At 42.7% G+C, this 18,119-nt stretch overlaps 1 protein-coding gene across 1 annotated transcript in view; it reads left to right on the top strand.

Annotated features, from left to right (window-relative positions):
• LOC124798953 overlaps nucleotides 1–18,119 on the top strand; it is a 356,047-nt gene that overhangs the window by 59,724 nt on the left and 278,204 nt on the right. The window contains exons 2-3 of the mRNA XM_047262487.1: nucleotides 12,908–13,069; nucleotides 15,278–15,461. Of these exons, the coding sequence (XP_047118443.1) occupies nucleotides 12,908–13,069; nucleotides 15,278–15,461 (346 nt within the window). The remainder of the gene's footprint in view (nucleotides 1–12,907; nucleotides 13,070–15,277; nucleotides 15,462–18,119) is intronic.

The following is an 18,119-nucleotide window of genomic DNA, read 5'->3' as shown; positions in this document are numbered from 1 at the left end:
TCTCAGGACTGAAGACCACAACAACAACGAGTTCAGGTCCCATTCTATGGTTCGACTTGCCAGTTTTTTCAAAATTCTACAGATGTGGGGGCCACATGGGGAAGGACGCCTTACGTGGTGCACGCGTTATCCGTAGTGCCCTTAGGTTCGGTCTCCTGAATCTCTTGTCGTGGCTTTGTGTCTCCACATGCGATTCAACTACTTGGGCGAGGACACTTTCCAGGGTATGTTGTCCGCTTCCTTTGTCTCCTGTCCTCTTTAGGCCCCATGACAATATTGGATTTATCTGTGCCGAACATCCTGCACAGTAACCAGTCCGTTGTAGTGGGACCGTCATGTAACCATTTGGTGGTAGCCTCCTGACATCACAGGGATCGCACAGCTGATGCCTGAGCTATTAACTCCCCACGCATGGTAAGGAGTGGATGCCTGTCTTCCTGGGGCATCAGGACTCCTGGCAATGACCATCATGCTAGTTGGCATTTGCTGAGGCTGGGTGGCGCCCGTGGAGAGAGCCCCTGATCGGAGTGGGTGGCATAAGGGCCGATGACCCACAATGAAACGGACTAAGTCATCTCTTGCTGGTAACCGTACGGCGCTAGCAGTCGCTAAGAAGGACAAGATCGAATACAATGTCCACAGGTATGACACTGAATCGTTTCCCTCCCTGGCTACACCATCGGAGGAACGTAAGGCGACAGTATGGTTAGAGCCATATTCGCCTCGGTTCTTAGTCTGGTCGCGCGGGCTAGCCGCACGGTCTAAGGTGTTTTGTCACGGTCCGGGCGGCCCCTCCCGTCGGAGGTTCAAGTCCTCCCTCCTTAGAGTGAGTTAGTTTAAGTTTATCAAGTAGTGCCTAAGCTTAGGGACCGATGACCTCAGCAGTTTGGTCCCATAAGACCTCACCACAAGGTTTAGTCTGTAGCAGAACTGATGGGGACTGCTTTTTACCTATGAGGCCTCAATTTTTGGTTGAACACCTTATGGATAGGTTTGGAGAACTAACAGCACCGTCCAGGACGCGAAACGGCGCAGTCTTTATTCAAACAGCATCCGCAGCCCAATTCCGAACGTTACTCACCTGTGACAAGTTGGGTGATATTCCTGTTTCCGTCACTCCCCATAAAACACGGTCCAGGGAATCATTTTCCATTGCGATCTCCTCTTTCAGTCTGACGACGAGGTCCGTGCCAATTTAGAACTGCTGGGTGTTCATTTCATCCATAGCGTTTACAGGGGACCCACGGACAACAAGGTTGTTACCGCTGCCTTCATCTTGGCCTTTGAGAGTGATTCATTGCCTGAAAATGTCAAGGTGATGGTTTACCACTGTAACGTTAAACCATACGTCCCTCTCCTATTTGGCCGGCCGGGGTGTCCGAGCGGTTGTAGGCGCTACAGTTTAGAACTGCACTACCACTACGGTCGCACGTTCGTATCCTGCCTCGGGCATGGACGTGTGTGATGTCCTTAGGCTAGTTAGCTTTAAGTAGTTCTAAGTTGTAGGGGACTGATGACTTCAGAAGTTAAGTCCCATAGTGCTCAGAGCCATTTGAACCATTTTTGAACCTCCTCTATTTGGCGCTTTAAGTGCTAGAAGTTCGGGCACATGTCTTCGCGCTACACTTCCAGTGCCACATGTCGAGACTGCGGGCGTTCACTGCACTCAGCTACACCATGTGCGCCTCCTCCGACTATAATTAAAGTGCTGCTACTTACAGAGGTCCAGTGTGTAGTGTAATTATCGTATGACAGCGAAACATAGTAGATATGCCAGTGAGTTAATGGGGAATCGATTTACACTTGAAAGAAATCTGGCGTTGCAAATGGAAGAAAGAGATACGTTTCCATACGTAATGAATTAGGAACAGGATGTGGGCAGGAAACGTGGAATAAGTAAGACAGGCATAATGTTGCTTTTATTATTAAGCGCTGGTTGCCCAAATTGTTCAATATGAGCACCAGAGACATCGGCAAGATGCTGTACAACACCAAACTGGCACCTGGTGGCAAAAACTGGAACTATTTTTTTTTTTTTTTTTTTTTTTTTTTTTACAGCGTAAATCAGTTTCGCATTAACGCATTATCATATCAACCAAATTTCGCAGCCATACGACAACTACAACATTGCACCTCCCTGAGCCGCTACACTTCAATTGTAACCATCCGCTACGTTAGTAGGATACCGTCTGTTAGGAAGTCAGTGTGTCAGACCACTCCATCACGTAACAGTACTAAGTTCTAGGTCTCTTCAGTGAACAATGGCGGAAATGTGATTATCTTCAGCAGGGAGAGCGAGGCTGTTAACGTTTATGAGGAAGCAGTCCCCGTGCTGCGAGCTGTAATTACGGAGCCAGCGGCCGGCGGTGTCGGCAGCGGCGCTGGGGCTGGCGGCACCATCAATCTGGCCCCGTCTGGCGGCCCGCTAATGAGGGCGGCCGACCAGCCCACACGCGGCGACTGAATCCACTATGTCGCCATTAATAACGTCGCGGGTTGTCCGGAAAAGAAGATTGTGCTAGAGAATTGTGAGGGTTATCACCTTTCTGGAGATATCAGGGGATTAAAAATCGAAGTAGATCAGGTTCTTGTTTGTACAGAAGGTTTAGAAACTGAGGGTGGAATAGATGTACTATGCCTGTCTGAACATCATATAGTCACAGGTATGGAAATGGTAAATGTAGGTCGATACAACCTTTAAGCAGATGTAAGTAGAGACACTATGGAGAGAGAAGTTGCCATATATGTTAAAATCAGTCATAATGTGAAAAATTTGGATACTAAAAAATGTTGCGTAGAGCAACACATAGAAGCCTTAGCTTAGACTAAGTAAAGGCACTTTTATAATTGTAGCCATACATAGGTCGCCATTGGTAAGTTTTCAACTATTTTTGAAAAACTTGGATTCTTTGTTGTGCTACCTGTCAGACAAAGGAAAGCAAATTATTGTTTGCGGGGATTTCAACGTATATTTTCTGAAAGAGTCAGATGGAAAGCTTGAACTAGAAGTATTACTTGGGTCTTTCAATCTGACATCAGTTAGTGATTTTCCTACTTGGGTGGTACAGGAAAGCAGCACATTGATAGATAAAGTTTTCACAGACGAAGATAAATTCAATCAAATAAAACCTTTTCCTGTTAAGAATGGTCTGTATGATCACTATGCACAGCTACTTACAGTATGTGATATAGTTCCATACAGTAATGCAAGACGGTCCTTCAAAATAGTGCGTTCCATTAACGATTTAACACTTCAAAAGTTTAGGGAAACCTTGCAACAGTGGGATGAGGTACACAGGGAACATGATGCTAATTTAAAATTGAACCTATTTAGTGATACCTATGTGAGTGTATTTGAAAGCAGTTTCCCTAAGAAAACAGTGAAATCTAATTATAAGAAAACATGTAAAAAGCATGGCTTACGAAAGGGATAAAACATCTTGTAAACAAAAAAGGGAAATGTATCTTATAGCTAGGAGGAAAAGTCAGCAAAAGTCTTGGAACAGCAAGTGTACGGAATGGAAATTATCTTGAAAGGTGGGCATAAGATGAACATCAACAAAAGAAAAACGAGGATAATCGAATGCAGTCAAATGAAATCAGGTGAGCCTGAGGGAATTAGATTAGGAAACGAAACAGTTATAGTATTAGATGAGTTTTTCTGTTTCGACAGTAACATGATTGACGATGGTCGAAATAAAGAGGAAATAAAATATCGACTGGCAAAGGCAAAAATGAGTTTCTGAAGAAGAGATGTTTTTTAACATCGAATATCGATTTAAGTGTTACAAAGCCTTTTTCGAAAGTACTTGTAAAAAGTGCAGCAATGTGTAAAAGTGAAACATGGAAGGTAAACAGTTTGGACAAGAAGACAATAGAAGCTTCAGAAATGTGGTCCTACAGAAGGATGCTGAAAATTAGATGGGTAGATCACGTAATTAATGAGGAAGTGCTGTACAGAATCGGGAAGAAAAGGAATTCGTGGCACAACCAGACTACAAGAAGGAATCAGCTGACAGGACACATTATGAGAGAACAAGTGTTCGCCAATTTAGTTTTGGAGGGATGTGTGGAAGATGAAAATCGTAGAGGGAGATCAACATGTCAACAGATTCAGGAGGATGTAAGTTTCCGTAGTGAGATGAAGAGGCTTCCACTAGATAGTTGCATCAAACCAGTCTTGGGACTGAAGGCCACAACAACAACAACAAAAACAAACAATCGTTCCTTTCGGTCTTTATTACAGACAACGCATTATGTAAATGTTATCTATCACACTATATGTTTTACCTTCAGTGCAGGCCATGTATTTACTTATGTTGGTTCCTCACAAAACATATTATCTTTCCATAGGGAATGTAGGTATAAAATAGTAAAGAAAAGTTTTCAGTACGTCAAGAAATACCTATCATTGTGCTAGGAGTTTCTTTAAGACTGACCCCCGTCTTCCTAAGACTTCACAACGCGTCGGATAATACGTAAGTGAAAGACAGTAGAGAAATCTGCACCACTTTTCAGGGTGGTTAAATCTCCAAAAATTCGCTTTCATGCTACACTGTTTATTATTGTGTTAGTTTATTTATTCTAACGGATAATTATGCTACGGCGAGTGCACGCATAACAAAGAAACCCTCTGTAAAGTATTGATGTCTATGTTTAATATAATGTTTATTGTTAGTTCTAAATCTGAAAGTAATCATGAAACTAATTATTCAGCAATAAAGTAAAACATTCACATACATATTAAAGATAATATGGAAGTGAAATAAAAATTTTGATTTTCTTGTAATTGTTCATGTATGACCAGCTGCAGCTACTTGAAAGCATATCACCAATCGCATAGCAACGATAAACTAATATATTTTGTAAAATTTCCTCGTCGCAGCTAAATCTTTAACTGTCAAAATCTCTTCTTATATATGTTAGAAAAGTTAGAAACGTATTAATCCACTAGTGCCCGAATTCATTGCTTTCCATTATTTAGATTTATTGGTTTTACAATCTTTGCTACAAAGAAGAACCAGCAATTTTTACCTTTACAGTTTTAACACAATGTACTGTATCATGTATGTAACGCAAAGCACAAGTGACAGTAAAAGTTACATTTGTACGAAAGGTTACACATTTTTGTAATGGTTGAAATAAATTGAACAGGAGTAGAAATTCAAAATCAAAATCAGGGAAAAAGAATTAGCTGGTGGGATAAGGTGTAAAATATCCACCACTGAGTCTCACATTGCACTTCTTACATTGGGTACGTACTGATGTCTTACAGTTTATTCTAACATCTGGTCTTCTTTTCGAGTTCCTGTATTTTCACAATCATGTGCTTCATCCAATCAAACAGGAATTCCACTGCTAAGTAATGGAGTGAAGGCTCCGTCCGCCTTTTCAGTGGAGTCACGTACCTCCTTAAGCCAGCTGCACAACTTCTGTTCGAAAATATGCATGGGAGATCGTTTTCCCCATTTTTGCGGTATGTACAGTGACCTTCAATAACCGGCTCAAACGAATCCAGTACTTACTATTTCGAGTTAAGAATACTTTTCCTATATTGATTCACATTTTGTTCCATTTCATCAGTTCCACCCAGGTTATTGTATTCTGTCAGAAAAGGAGGTCGAGGAACTTTAATGTGTTTCCCAGAGCCCTCAAAACATCTCTTAACGTGATTTACTGGATTCACAGAAGTTTTATTTCATGCTGCAGAAACAACGGAGCTGTCACACCAGTTACACAGGAAGAGAACATTTTAGTTTTGTATGGCAGAATGAGTACTTCCTCTTTAACATTTCTTCATCTTCTTCTTGGAAGGGCACTTTTGGCAGGTACGATTTTCTCTCAGAGTTCTAGTGTATCCAAAATCTGGTTCTCCAAGAAAAAATAGCAAATTCAAACCTGGAAACAAGTTGTCAAAATAGAAGTGCTCTCATTAGTGCTTAGCGTTATTTTTACGTAATGATGGAAATACAGCAGGTGTCCAAGCGACAAAATAATTTTGCATCAGTTTCAATAAATGACATGTGAATGTCAGTTTATTAATGAACTATTTACAATTTTTCTTAAATTGAAAGATAGAATATTTTAATTATTGTATTTAATCTAAGTCCATGCACGGTGTAATGATATGGTGGCTGTAGTAGAAATGCTTAAATTATATAGTCATAGCTCCCAATCGTGGACTGCTTCTGGAAACTACTAAAACAAGACTGAAAGAGCAGATGTGAAGCCGTTCTTCAATAAGGCTAACAAGATTACAGTATTTTCACTATTGTCGAAAAACCAAAGAAGTCCAGTCCTATCACTTGTACCATTAATGTAACGTTGGACACTAACAGGTTAACTGATTTTAATGGTGTGCATTCGGGAGCACAGGGAGTTATTGATTCCAGTTTTTTGCACGTTATTTGGATGATAAGTCCAGTTGGTCCACGTTAGATGCTGCCAGCTGTGTAATGTGTACTGGCTGCCTTGACTCCACATACAGTGAGTGTGCATACCACTAAAACTCTCAGTACAGTAAGCTGACGTCAGGACCTCGTAGAGTCTCGTAGCATGTGAAGGAGATACTTGCGTCTTTCGCCGAAGCATCGTGCAGAATCATTGAATCAAGAACTTGATTCAATCCCTGAAATAATAAGACTAGTAAATAACGCTGAGAAAACCTAAGAGATCATATCTTTAACAGAGATCTTGCACAGTGATAGTACGGGTAGAGTCTTGGAGCAGTTAACCTGTAATTAAATAATATATTGACTCTCTATAATTCAATCAGCAATTTTACTAACAATATTTCATTCGCATTATCGCTTTCGAAATTGTACCGTGTTATATGCATACCTGTAGGTAGCGACACACTCTGGCTTCGCTAAGGTAACATTAACTTGTATGTTATCTATGGCTCGACGACTTTTTTGTAACATGTAGCAATGTAGTCAAGCCTTTCTCGTGAATCTGTCTGTTAGTGAAAACCGTATAAAAATCCTACAGTTGTTTGTGGTATTAGCCTGTATATGTAGAACGAACAACAGTCAGAGAACTCAAATTATTTAAATGTGTAGATATACACAAACATCCTTCCGGTTTGTCTATTAGTGAAAACCATATCAAAATACTTACGACAATTTCTGAGATTAGCATTAACATGAACAGAAAAGCGCTGCAGGGGACATTACTTTATGATACTATAGATTCTGGTTAACCTTCACTGCTCTCTGGAGTAGCAGCAACTCTTACTTTACAGCTTTCCCGACAAATACCATCTCCTCTCTAGCTGGCCATCCTCATACCTCTTATTATTACCACGAGATATCTTTCCAAACGCTAAATAAATATATAACAGATCACAATTCAGGTCCTAACACCCATCATCACTATAAGTAATAAATAAGATACACAAATCCTCCTCATGATTCAGTGTATTAGTGAAAACCATCAATATTCGCCATAACATTCAGACAGAAGAACTTGGTAATGGAGTTTAATTTAGAATACGTATGGACTGTGAACATTAATGCATTACAATCTAGCAGCATACAAAAGTCTCCGAGGTAATCACGGGAGAGGGGAAGTTAAGAACAACGAAGGTAAGTGTCTTTGTGGAGCTAACTAACATGTTGATGTTATTGTATTTTACTCTCCTCATCATGTGGAAGGGCAAGTCCGTTGGCCTGTCAACGACAACATAGCCAAACATAATTGTTTGTTTTGTTCATTATATTAAAATTAAAACCAATAGCAATATTTACCCAAGTATTTTGGCTACACTTATTTGCGATGGGATTTGTTATGTTGCAGCATTTCACATTTGCTATTATTATACAGGGTGGTCCATTCATAGTGGCCGGGCCAAATAACTCACGAAATAAGCATCAAACGAAAGAAGTACAAAGAACGAAACTCGTCTAGCTTGAAGAGGGAAACCAGATGGCGCTATGGTTGGCCCGCTAGATGGCTCTGCCATAGATCAAACGCATATCAGCTGCGTTTTCTTAAATAGGAAACCTATTTTTTTATTATATATTCGTGTAGTACGTAAAGAAATATGAATGTTTTAGTAGGACCACTTTTTCGCTTTGTGATAGATGGCCCTGTAGTAGTCACAAACGTATAAGTGCGCGGTATCACGTAACATTCCGCCAGTGCGGACGGTATTTGCTTCGTGATATATTACCTGTGTTAAAATGGACCGTTTACCAATTGCGGAAAAAGTCGATATCGTGTTGATGTATGGCTATTGTGATCAAAATGCCCAACGGGCGTGTGCTATGGATGGTGCTCGGTATCCTGGACGACATCATGCAAGTGACCGGACCGTTCGCCTGATAGTTACGTTATTTACGGAAACAGGAAGTGTTCAGCCACATGTGAAATGCCAACCACGACCTGCAACAAATGATGATGCCCAAGTAGGTGTTTTAGCTGCTGACGCGGCTAATCCACACATCAGTAGCAAATTGCGCGAGAATCGGGAATCTCAGAAACGTCGGTGTTAAGATTGCTGTATAAACATCGATTGCACCGTACCATATTTCTATGCACCAGGAATTTCATGGCGACGACTTTGAACGTCGTGTACATTTGTGCCATTGGGCACAAGAGAAATTACTGGACGATGACAGATTTTTAGCAAGCGTTCTATTTAGCGAAGAAGCGTCCTTCACCAGCAGTGGTAACGTAAACCGGCATAATATGCACTACTGGGCAACGGAAAATCCACGATGGCTGTTACAAGTGGAGTATCAGCGACCTTGGCAGGTTTATGTACGGTGCGGCATTATGGGAGGAAGGGTAACTGGCCTCATTTTGTCGATGGTAATCTAAATGGTGCAATGTATGCTAATCTCCTACGTAATGTTCTACCGATGTTACTACAAGATGTTTCACTGCATGACAGAATGGCGAGGTACTTCCAGCATGATGAATGTCCGGCACATAACTCACGTCTGATAGAAGCGGTACTGAAGAGCATATTTCTTCAGAGGTGGATTGGTCGTTCACCGGATCTGACGTCCTCGGATTTCTTTCTGTGGGGAAAGTTGAAGGATATTTGCTACCGTGATGCACCGACAACGACTGACAACATGCGTCAGCGCATTTTTAATGTGTGTGCGAACATTACGGAAGGCGAACTACTCGCTGTTGAGAGGAATGTCGTTACATGTGTTGCCAAATGCATTGACGTTGACGGACATCATTTTGAGAATTTATTGCATTAATGTGGTATTTACAGGTAATCACGCTGTAACAGCATTCATTCTCAGAAATGGTAAATTCACAAAGGTACACGTATCACATTGGACGAACCGAAATAAAATGTTCAAACGTCGCTACGTTCTGTATTTTACTTTAAAAAACCTACCTGTTAACAACTGTTCGTCTAAAATTGTGAGCTATATGTTTGTGACTGTTACAGTGCCATCTATCATGATAAATCGAAAAAAGTGGTCCAACTAAAATATTCATATTTTTTACGTACTACACGAATATGTAATAAAAAATGGGGGTTCCTATTTTAAAAAACGCAGTTGATATCCGTTTAACCTATGGCAGCGCCATCTATCGGGCCAACCATAGCGCCATTTGGTTTCCCCCTTCAACCTAGAGAAGTTTCGTTCTTTGTAGTTTTTTCGTTTGACGCTTATTTCGTGAGATGTTTTGCCCGGTCACGATGAATGGACCACCCTACATATACTACAGGAAAATACCGTACAGCCCTTTAGAACTTTCGAGTTAAGATTTATTGTTACAACAGCCCATACGGACTTCATGAAATGATTACATTGACTGATAAATGTGACAAGCGGTTATGAGGTATCAGCTATCGAGTCCGCAGCTCGTGGTCGTGCGGTAGCGTTCTCGCTTCCCGCGCCCGGGTTCGATTCCCGGCGGGGTCGGGGATTTTCTCTGCCTCGTGATGACTGGGTGTTGTCCTTAGGTTAGTTAGGTTTAACTAGTTCTAAGTTCTAGGGGACTGATGACCATAGATGCTAAGTCCCATAGTGCTCAGAGCCATTTGAACCATTTCAGCTATCGACCCAGGCTGAAACCCCCGTTTTAGTACATGGTATACTCTCCATGGGCGGTAATGCAGGCGCTGTCTCAGGCCTCCAGAAGATTGCACAGATGGTGGCTACTGTCCTGGGGTATGTTGTGTCACGCCTGCTAGATCTGTTCTGTAGGAGCTGTAGGCTGATGAATCACACGAGTAATTTCTCGTGCCAACATATTCCACATGTGCTCGACTGGCGTCAACTCCGGACATCGTCCTGTCCAGACAAGTTGCTGTACGTCTTGCAGAGTACGTTGAGTTTCACTGGCATTGTGTGGGAGAGCACTGTGAGTGTGAAGTCTTATGGGACTTCAGTGCTAAGGTCATCAGTCCCTAAGCTTACACACTACTTAACCTAAATTATCCTAAGGACAAACACACACACCCATGCCCGAGGGAGGACTCGAACCTCCGCCGGGACCAGCCGCACAGTCCACGACTGCTGCGCCTGAAGACCGCTCGGCTAATCCCGTGCGGCGTGGGAGACCACCATCCTGTTGGAACGCCACAACACTTTCCTGATGTAAGAACGCCAAAACAAGAGGTCCAATACCATTCTTAAATTACCGAGTGTTGATTACCGTCCCCTCCAGAAGCTCCAGACCTCAACGAGGATTGTAGCTTATCGCTCATACGACCATAAGACCTGGGGTTGGGCCAGTCTGCTTTGCTCTAATGCTTTCTACGGCACAGCGCTCAACAGGTCTACATCGTATGTGCAAGGAACCATCATTTGCATGCAAGCAGAATCTGCTTTCATCGCTGAAGACCACAGAGTGCCATTCTATCAGTCGAGCCACGCAGTCTGCATGTGAGTGTGAGTGCTCATAGTCCAAATGCTAATAAGTAGTTCGCTACAATTCGTGTTGACACGTCTAAGCTTACAAGCCGTCTTATCAGTGCTATGGCAGCTGTACGATCTCCCACTGTTGCCCTTACAGTATGACAATTCTTGCTGGCGTCTGTGCTGCAGTGACGTACAGAACCTCGTCTATGGCTGTGAGAATATTCACCTGATATCTGATACCAGTGTCGTAGCACATCTGAAAAAATGGCTCTGAGCACTATGGGACTTAACATCTGAGGTCATCAGTCCCCTTGAACTTAGAACTACTTAAACCCAACTAACCTAAGGACATCACACACATCCATGCCCGAAGCAGGATTCGAACCTGCGAATGTAGTGGTCGCGCGGTTCCAGACTGAAGCGCCTAGAACCGCTCGGCCACTCCGGCTGGCAGCGCATCTGACAGAGCACGTGCTGTTTGTGTGGTAATTCTCCAAAAGCACAACTCGACTCCTTTCAGACGCGCTCTGTTGGTTGTAGGATGTAGGAGTACTCCTCTGTCGCATGGTTGGCTGCCTGCTTCACAGGTTTGCACCACACTGAGCCTTCCTAGCTGTGAGTATTCCCAATAAAAGGACAGACAGAGATGGCGCTCGGGTAGGTACGCCACTATGCTGTTGTTTTGCGACTTTGAAACCATTATCAGTATATCTATTATCCCAAATTCAAATTCTGAAGGTGGCATGGGTAAAACAGAGGGAGCGAAAGGGTATTTACAATTAGTACAGAAAGCAGATGGCAGTTATAAGAGTCGAGGGTCAACAAAGGGAAGCAGTGGTTGGGAAGGGAGTAAGATAGGGTTGTAGCCTATCCGAGATGTTATTCAATCTGTATATTGAGCAAGCAGTAAAGGAAACGAAAGAAAAATTCGGAGTAGGTATTAAAATCCATGGAGAAGAAACAAAAAGTTTAAGGTTCGCCGATGACATTGTAATTCTGTAAGAGACAGCAAAGGTCTTAGAAGAGCAGTTGAACGGAATGGACTGTCTTGAAAGGAGGATATAAGATGAACATCAACAAAAGCAAAACGAGGATAATTTAATGTGGTCGAATTAAGTCGGGTGAAGCTGAGGGAATTACATTAGGAATTGAGGCACTTAAAGTAGTAAAGGAGTTTCGCTGTTTGGGGAGCAAAATAACTGATGATGGTCGAAGTAGAGAGGATATAAAATGTACACTGGCAATGGCAAGGAAAGCGTTTCTGAAGAGGAGAAATTTGTTAAAATCGAGTTTAGATTTAAGTGTCAGGAAGTCGTTTCTGAAAGTATTTGTATGGAGTGGAGCCATGTATGGAAGTGAAACATGGACGATAAATAGTTTGGACAAGAAGAGAATAGAAGCTTTCGAAATGTGGTGCTACAGAAGAATGGTGAAGATTAGATGGGTAGATCACATAACTAATGAGGAGGTATTGAATCGGATTGGGGAGAAGAGGAGTTTGTGGCACAACTTGACTAGAAGAACGGATCGGTTGGTAGAACATGTTCTGAGGCATCAAGGGATCACCAATTTAGTATTGGAGGGCAGCGTGGAAGGTAAAAATCGTAGTGGGAGACCAAGAGATGAAAAAACTAAGCAGATTCAGAAGGATGTAGGCTGCAGTAGGTACTGCGAGATGAAGAAGCTTGCACAGGATAGAATAGCATGGAGAGCTGCATCAAACCAGTCTCAGGACTGAAGACTACAACAACAAACAAGTATCCCACAGGCGACCTATGCACTCATCGGGTCAAGGTCGAAGTAGTCTTTTCAGATGTACTAATTGTTTTCCAGCATTGTGTTTTGCTTATGGTAGATGTGAAGGTGAAATTTTAATTACATATCATCCACAAAACAGCACAATGCAGTCACTTTTCAGTTTCTGCTGTTGCATTTGGTACAGAATTTCTAGAGAGTGCACAGAGCGCTGTGTATACTAAGTAGTATCATGTCACATTTTAGGGTTGTCTAGACTTAAGCAGTTGTCTCATCAGTGTCTGACACGGTCGCCACTTTGCGCGTGCCGGCAGGCCAGGTGGACCTGTGGACGCAGAAGGCGAGCGGCTGCGCGTGCCCGTGGGACGACTCGGCGGCAGAGTGCGCGTGCTGCGTGCGCGACGGCGCCTGCCACTGCGGCCGCGCCGCCCCCAACCGCTGCAGCCAGTGCGGGCTCGAGCAGCACTGCAACAACAGTGAGTACCCAGCAACCACCCCCATTACTCTCCGTGCAGCGCCAGTCATTTTATTTACCATACCGAAGAACGTAACATGGTCGCCATGTTACTTCTTTCGCGCTTTCAGTACCATTATTGGTCGTCCTTGAATAATATTTTCTCACTTCCTGTTGTAGTAGTCATCGAATACCAGTAGTGGTCTCACTGCATCTGTGTGTAATCCTTTGTTGCCCAAAGACAACAGAAAAAATTGTAACTTCTTTAGTAAACTGAAAACTCTTGAGCATAGTGCCTTGTAAAACATGAATTATAGACGCTAAAACTATCGCAGTTTCCTGATAGTTACATTTTCTTATCTAGGAAAAGTTTTGAATTAAAGACACACTTTTTAAAAACATTTTAGTTATTCGACTTTGCTCAACCTGAAATTTTATTTCCTTCTTTAGTTACACGGAGAGCTATTGTTGATCGAATTAATATTCAGTAAAAGGTATGTGGCCCCTTTAATACGACCTTGCACAATCCATACAACAACTATTATCAGGACGGGAAACTGGATAGCGAATAATTGTTGGAAGTCGTACTTTGATTTACACATACTTAATTTATTAACATAAGGTTCCTGCAGATCATTTCCCACAATCTTCACTACTAGCAGCTGTTACTTAGTATAAGTTCTTATTTAAACAAACTAGTATAACCATAAAATGCATGTAAAACAGTTCAGAAACAACTAGGAAACCCAGTATTTCCGTGGCTTCACCACACTTAACAAAAGCTTACAAGTAACAGTACAGTTCCTATTAGAGTGGGTAAGCCACTTGATTGAATTTAAATATTACAAGACCCAAACAACACTTAAATCTTACGTGGTTAGCCACAATTTACTAGAGCATGGAGATGTAACAGTAGTAAGAAAGATTGCCATGAAACAAACCAAGATTACATTTAGTTGCAGGTCTATCTTCATGTAACCCAAAAAATATTTTTTTTTAAACATCAGAAAATTACAAATTAAAAACGCGTTTTACCTGTCTTGGCGTAAGAAAAAGATACACTAATCTTTTTTTATGGGGTCTTCGCCCAAATCAATCCAGCCGTGGCAGGGTTACGTGAACACAGGAGGATCTAGGCTGCGGGTTACTCCTCACTCCTTGCCAAGGCGTTGGCGCTTACAGCAGCTTTTGACAAACGCAGGACAATTGCAGCTCTCTGAAACGCTCACAAAATACACGGCAGAATCCTTGCATCATACATACGTGCATCAGTCTTCAAAATGTTCCATCCACAGCAATCACTGCCCTTTTAATTGAAACCATTTAAAGGACCGTTCACCAATAATAATAGTAATAATAATAATAATGATAATATTAATTATGTGCAGTTTTCAATCACTTAATACAGTTATAACTAAGACTTCACTGTGAAGCCAACATTTAACCAGCTCATACGGAGCTCTTCCACATACTTTTCGTTTAATGGCTGTGTAAGTTCCACAATCATCTAGAGAGGGAAACGCCTCTAACGCGTCGCTCAGACACATACACTAACGGCCAACTTACTTGATGTCTGCACACAGCACAACTCAGTAACACAAACAGCTTAACCACATTCTATCAGGGACCTTTCCCTTGATAGAAATCACGAAACTTGGATCTCCGAGCTGCCCCAAAACACAGACTTGCCGACCAATACAATTGCGCGGTATATAACCCTAATAGGGCACACCTCGTCACAGTCGACACTCCTTTCTTCGGAGACATCCCACGCCTCTCAATGATTACCTTTTGAAAGCTAACGGCCGACACTTGAAGCCCGCCAACACGGAAGAAAGCCACACGATATGCAAAGATCTCAAATACCCTCCAAAATCGATCGCAACGATATAACGAGCGTACCCGGTGGTGGCCCCAGTCCGCCACGGCTCAATAACTTTCCCAACATGTAAACAGCGCAGGTAATGGCTGCCAGTCGCTGTACAACTATCCACAAGCATTAGAGTTGAAACGTATACTGATTGTTCTAGATTATGCCAAATGATTACGAGTTTGCTTTTTTTTCTGTACGCCACAACAGTCTCTGTAAATTGGAGACTGTTGTGGTAACATTGTAACATTCTATTGCTGTCGCCTTCAAAATGATTATGTGAATACTCACCATTAATAACAGAATGGTATATAAAGTAGATTTCAAATCTAAGCGCATTCATTTTTGTCCACTTCTCAGTGTGCAACATGACGATCGACTCGCGCTACCTGAGCGCGCGCTCCGGCAAGACGTTCGGCCAGATCAAGTCTCCGTCGCTGGAGGGTCCCGGCTTCTGCTGGTACCTGCTGCAGCCGGACTCGGGCCAGCGAGTCGAGATACAGGTCTACAGGCTCGTCAGCGTCGGACGCTTCAACGGCACCAGGTGAGCACCAAGTAGAACAGGTCGCGAAGCCTCCCAAAACACGTTTCAACTGCAAGTGTATGGTATTCTCAACTGAGTGACAATGGATGAGGATGCACTCATTTTTGTTTTCCATGTGTTTGGGCTACATCTAGATTCCTGGTACCCACCTTTACAGTAATAGACAAGCAATAGTTCATTGTACAAAACGATAATACTGTAACTACGAGATATAAATAGTTTAAAAACTTACATTTTCTGAAATACTTGTTTTTGATGATGATTACTATGATATCATGGTGACATTGGAGGCGGCGGTGGTGGTGGTGGCGGTGATGATGATGGTAGTTGTGCAATTGGTGAAAGATGATCCATGTGGTGATGTGTAAGCTTGCAGTTTTTCTAACTTAACGACCTGCTCGCAGCTGTGGTCAGTGAGCCGAATTGGGGCACTGATGAACCAAACCATTATGAACACTTGCTTAAAGGTGTGTCGGCTGCCATTTAGAACGCGGCGTTGCAGAGATACTATGCCGCCTCCAGAGGTATGTGGCACAGGATGTCTAGGCACCGATCCCGCAATTTCCGTATATTACGGGACTGTGGTTTTCGTTGTCCGAGCTGCCATCCGGTAGCGTCTCAAAATTGCTCCATGAGGAGAATTACGTGGTCAAGACATAAGGGTGAGTTCAGTACCATGCGTTTCTATCAACTCCAGCGTAACTATCGCTCAGGAAGATCCAGTCACCATCGGGAAGACATGAAACATGAAGGGATGCAGGCGATGCACAGTATTGAGCACATAGGTCATAGCAATCAATGTTAATTTGATTACTACAACAGCTCAATGGAATCCCAGAAGAGTATAGCCCATGGCGTACTACTGTCCCCATACACCTGCGTTCGTGTCACGGTACATGTTTCGAGCAGCTGTACCCCTGCATGTGGCGCATCGAGAAGTGACCATCGACCTTATATAATCATAAACGTGATTCTTCCGGCGAGCAGACTCGTTTCCACTGATACATGGGACAACCGTAAATGACGATGTCGTTGAGTCAATATGGGAACAGATAACGCTCGTCTAATGCAGAGCGCTGAACGGTACACCGGCCAAAAGTTTGTGCCTCTACCAGCATTATACTTGTCATCAGGTGTGCCAAGGATCAACATTTTTTCACAGAGCATGATGGTTCTGACTTCCACGTTCTAAGATGAGACGTGAACGTTTGTTATGTTGTCGCCTAGTGACTGTGTCACCACCCTTCAACCACTTGCCGTACATACGACTATAGTATGTGAACAGCTGAACGCATTTTTCTGTTCCGAAATGTTCCATCTGGGGTGCCGGGCAATAATAATCTCTGCCTCTTGTGAAAATGTTAATGGCTACAGACAGTAAAGTCAGCAATATCTTTGGGACTTCACGGTTAGGACATCGGTTATCTATGTTCTGTGTACAAGGAAGTGGGTGGTTAATGCCAGTCTCGGATGCATAATAGCTGTGGGTTTGGCTTTTAAGGTTTGCACTTAGGGGCAATAATAGCCAATAGTAACAGTTATTTGCGACAGTGTGAATATCTTTTCAAGGTTTAGATGAAGTGATGGATAACCGAATAAGTAGTAGCGGTAATTGAGTATAAAGTATGATAACGAATCATTAGAAGGTAGCTCTGGGGGTAGCGTCTATGATTACTAATGAAAACGTCCTCGGTTCCGGGTTCGAACCTACAACCGCTTGAATTTTGGGTAAAAATTGTCAGCAATGGCCGACGAAGAGTTCCGGCTTAAGATGTTACCCTCGCTCAGCTAACGGCCTTGTAAAAGAGGGAGATGGAGCGGATAGAGGTTCAGGACAGTCTCTTGTTGTTGGGGTGGGAAACTGCAAGTAAAGGGGGAAGAATAAGCAATCATCAACGGCATGAGGATGCAGAAGGCAATGGAAGCCACTGCACTAAAGACACCTAAAGCGAATTTGCAGAACATTTGGCATGTAATTGACAAATGTCAGGACGATCTCTGTACTGGGAAAAGGACCCGGACTAATCTCCTATTCGGATCTCCAGGAGTGGACTGCCAAGAGGGAAGTGACGGTGAGAAAAAGACTGAATAACCAACGAAAGGGTAATGTTCTACGAGTCGAGGCATGAAATATCAACATTGGTAGGGAAGCTAGAAAATCTCGAAAGTGAAATGCTAAGACTCAGTTTGGATGTGGTGGGAATCAGTGATATGAAATGGAAAGGAGATATGGATTTCTGGTCACATGAGTGTTGGCTAATATCAACACCAGCAGAAAATGTTGTAACGGGGATGGGATTTATTACGAATAATAGGGCTGAGAGTGAGGTACTGTGTAAAGTCGAATCATACGGTTGTACTTATCAGAATCTACAGCAAACCAACCTCGACAACGAAAGTTCGGGTGCACATGCCAACATCACCAGCCGAAGATGAAGAGATATAGAAAGTACATGAGGATACTGAACGGGTAATTCTGCACGTGAAGGGCGTTGTAAAGCTGATATTTGTAGGGGATTGGAAAGCGGTTGTAGGGCTAGTAATAGAGAAAAGACTTACGGGGAACTATGTGGAATAATAGCGGAGAGAGACTAGTTCCGTTCTGCAATAAAATTCTGCTTGTAATGGTGAATATGCTGTTCAAGAATCCCAAGAGGA

This window comes from Schistocerca piceifrons, chromosome 5 (genome assembly GCF_021461385.2).
Source record: "Schistocerca piceifrons isolate TAMUIC-IGC-003096 chromosome 5, iqSchPice1.1, whole genome shotgun sequence".
In the NCBI taxonomy this organism is placed as follows: Eukaryota; Metazoa; Arthropoda; class Insecta; order Orthoptera; family Acrididae; genus Schistocerca; species Schistocerca piceifrons.
The sequence above is the reverse complement of the archived record's forward strand: the minus strand, read 5'-3'. Positions and strand labels throughout refer to the sequence as shown.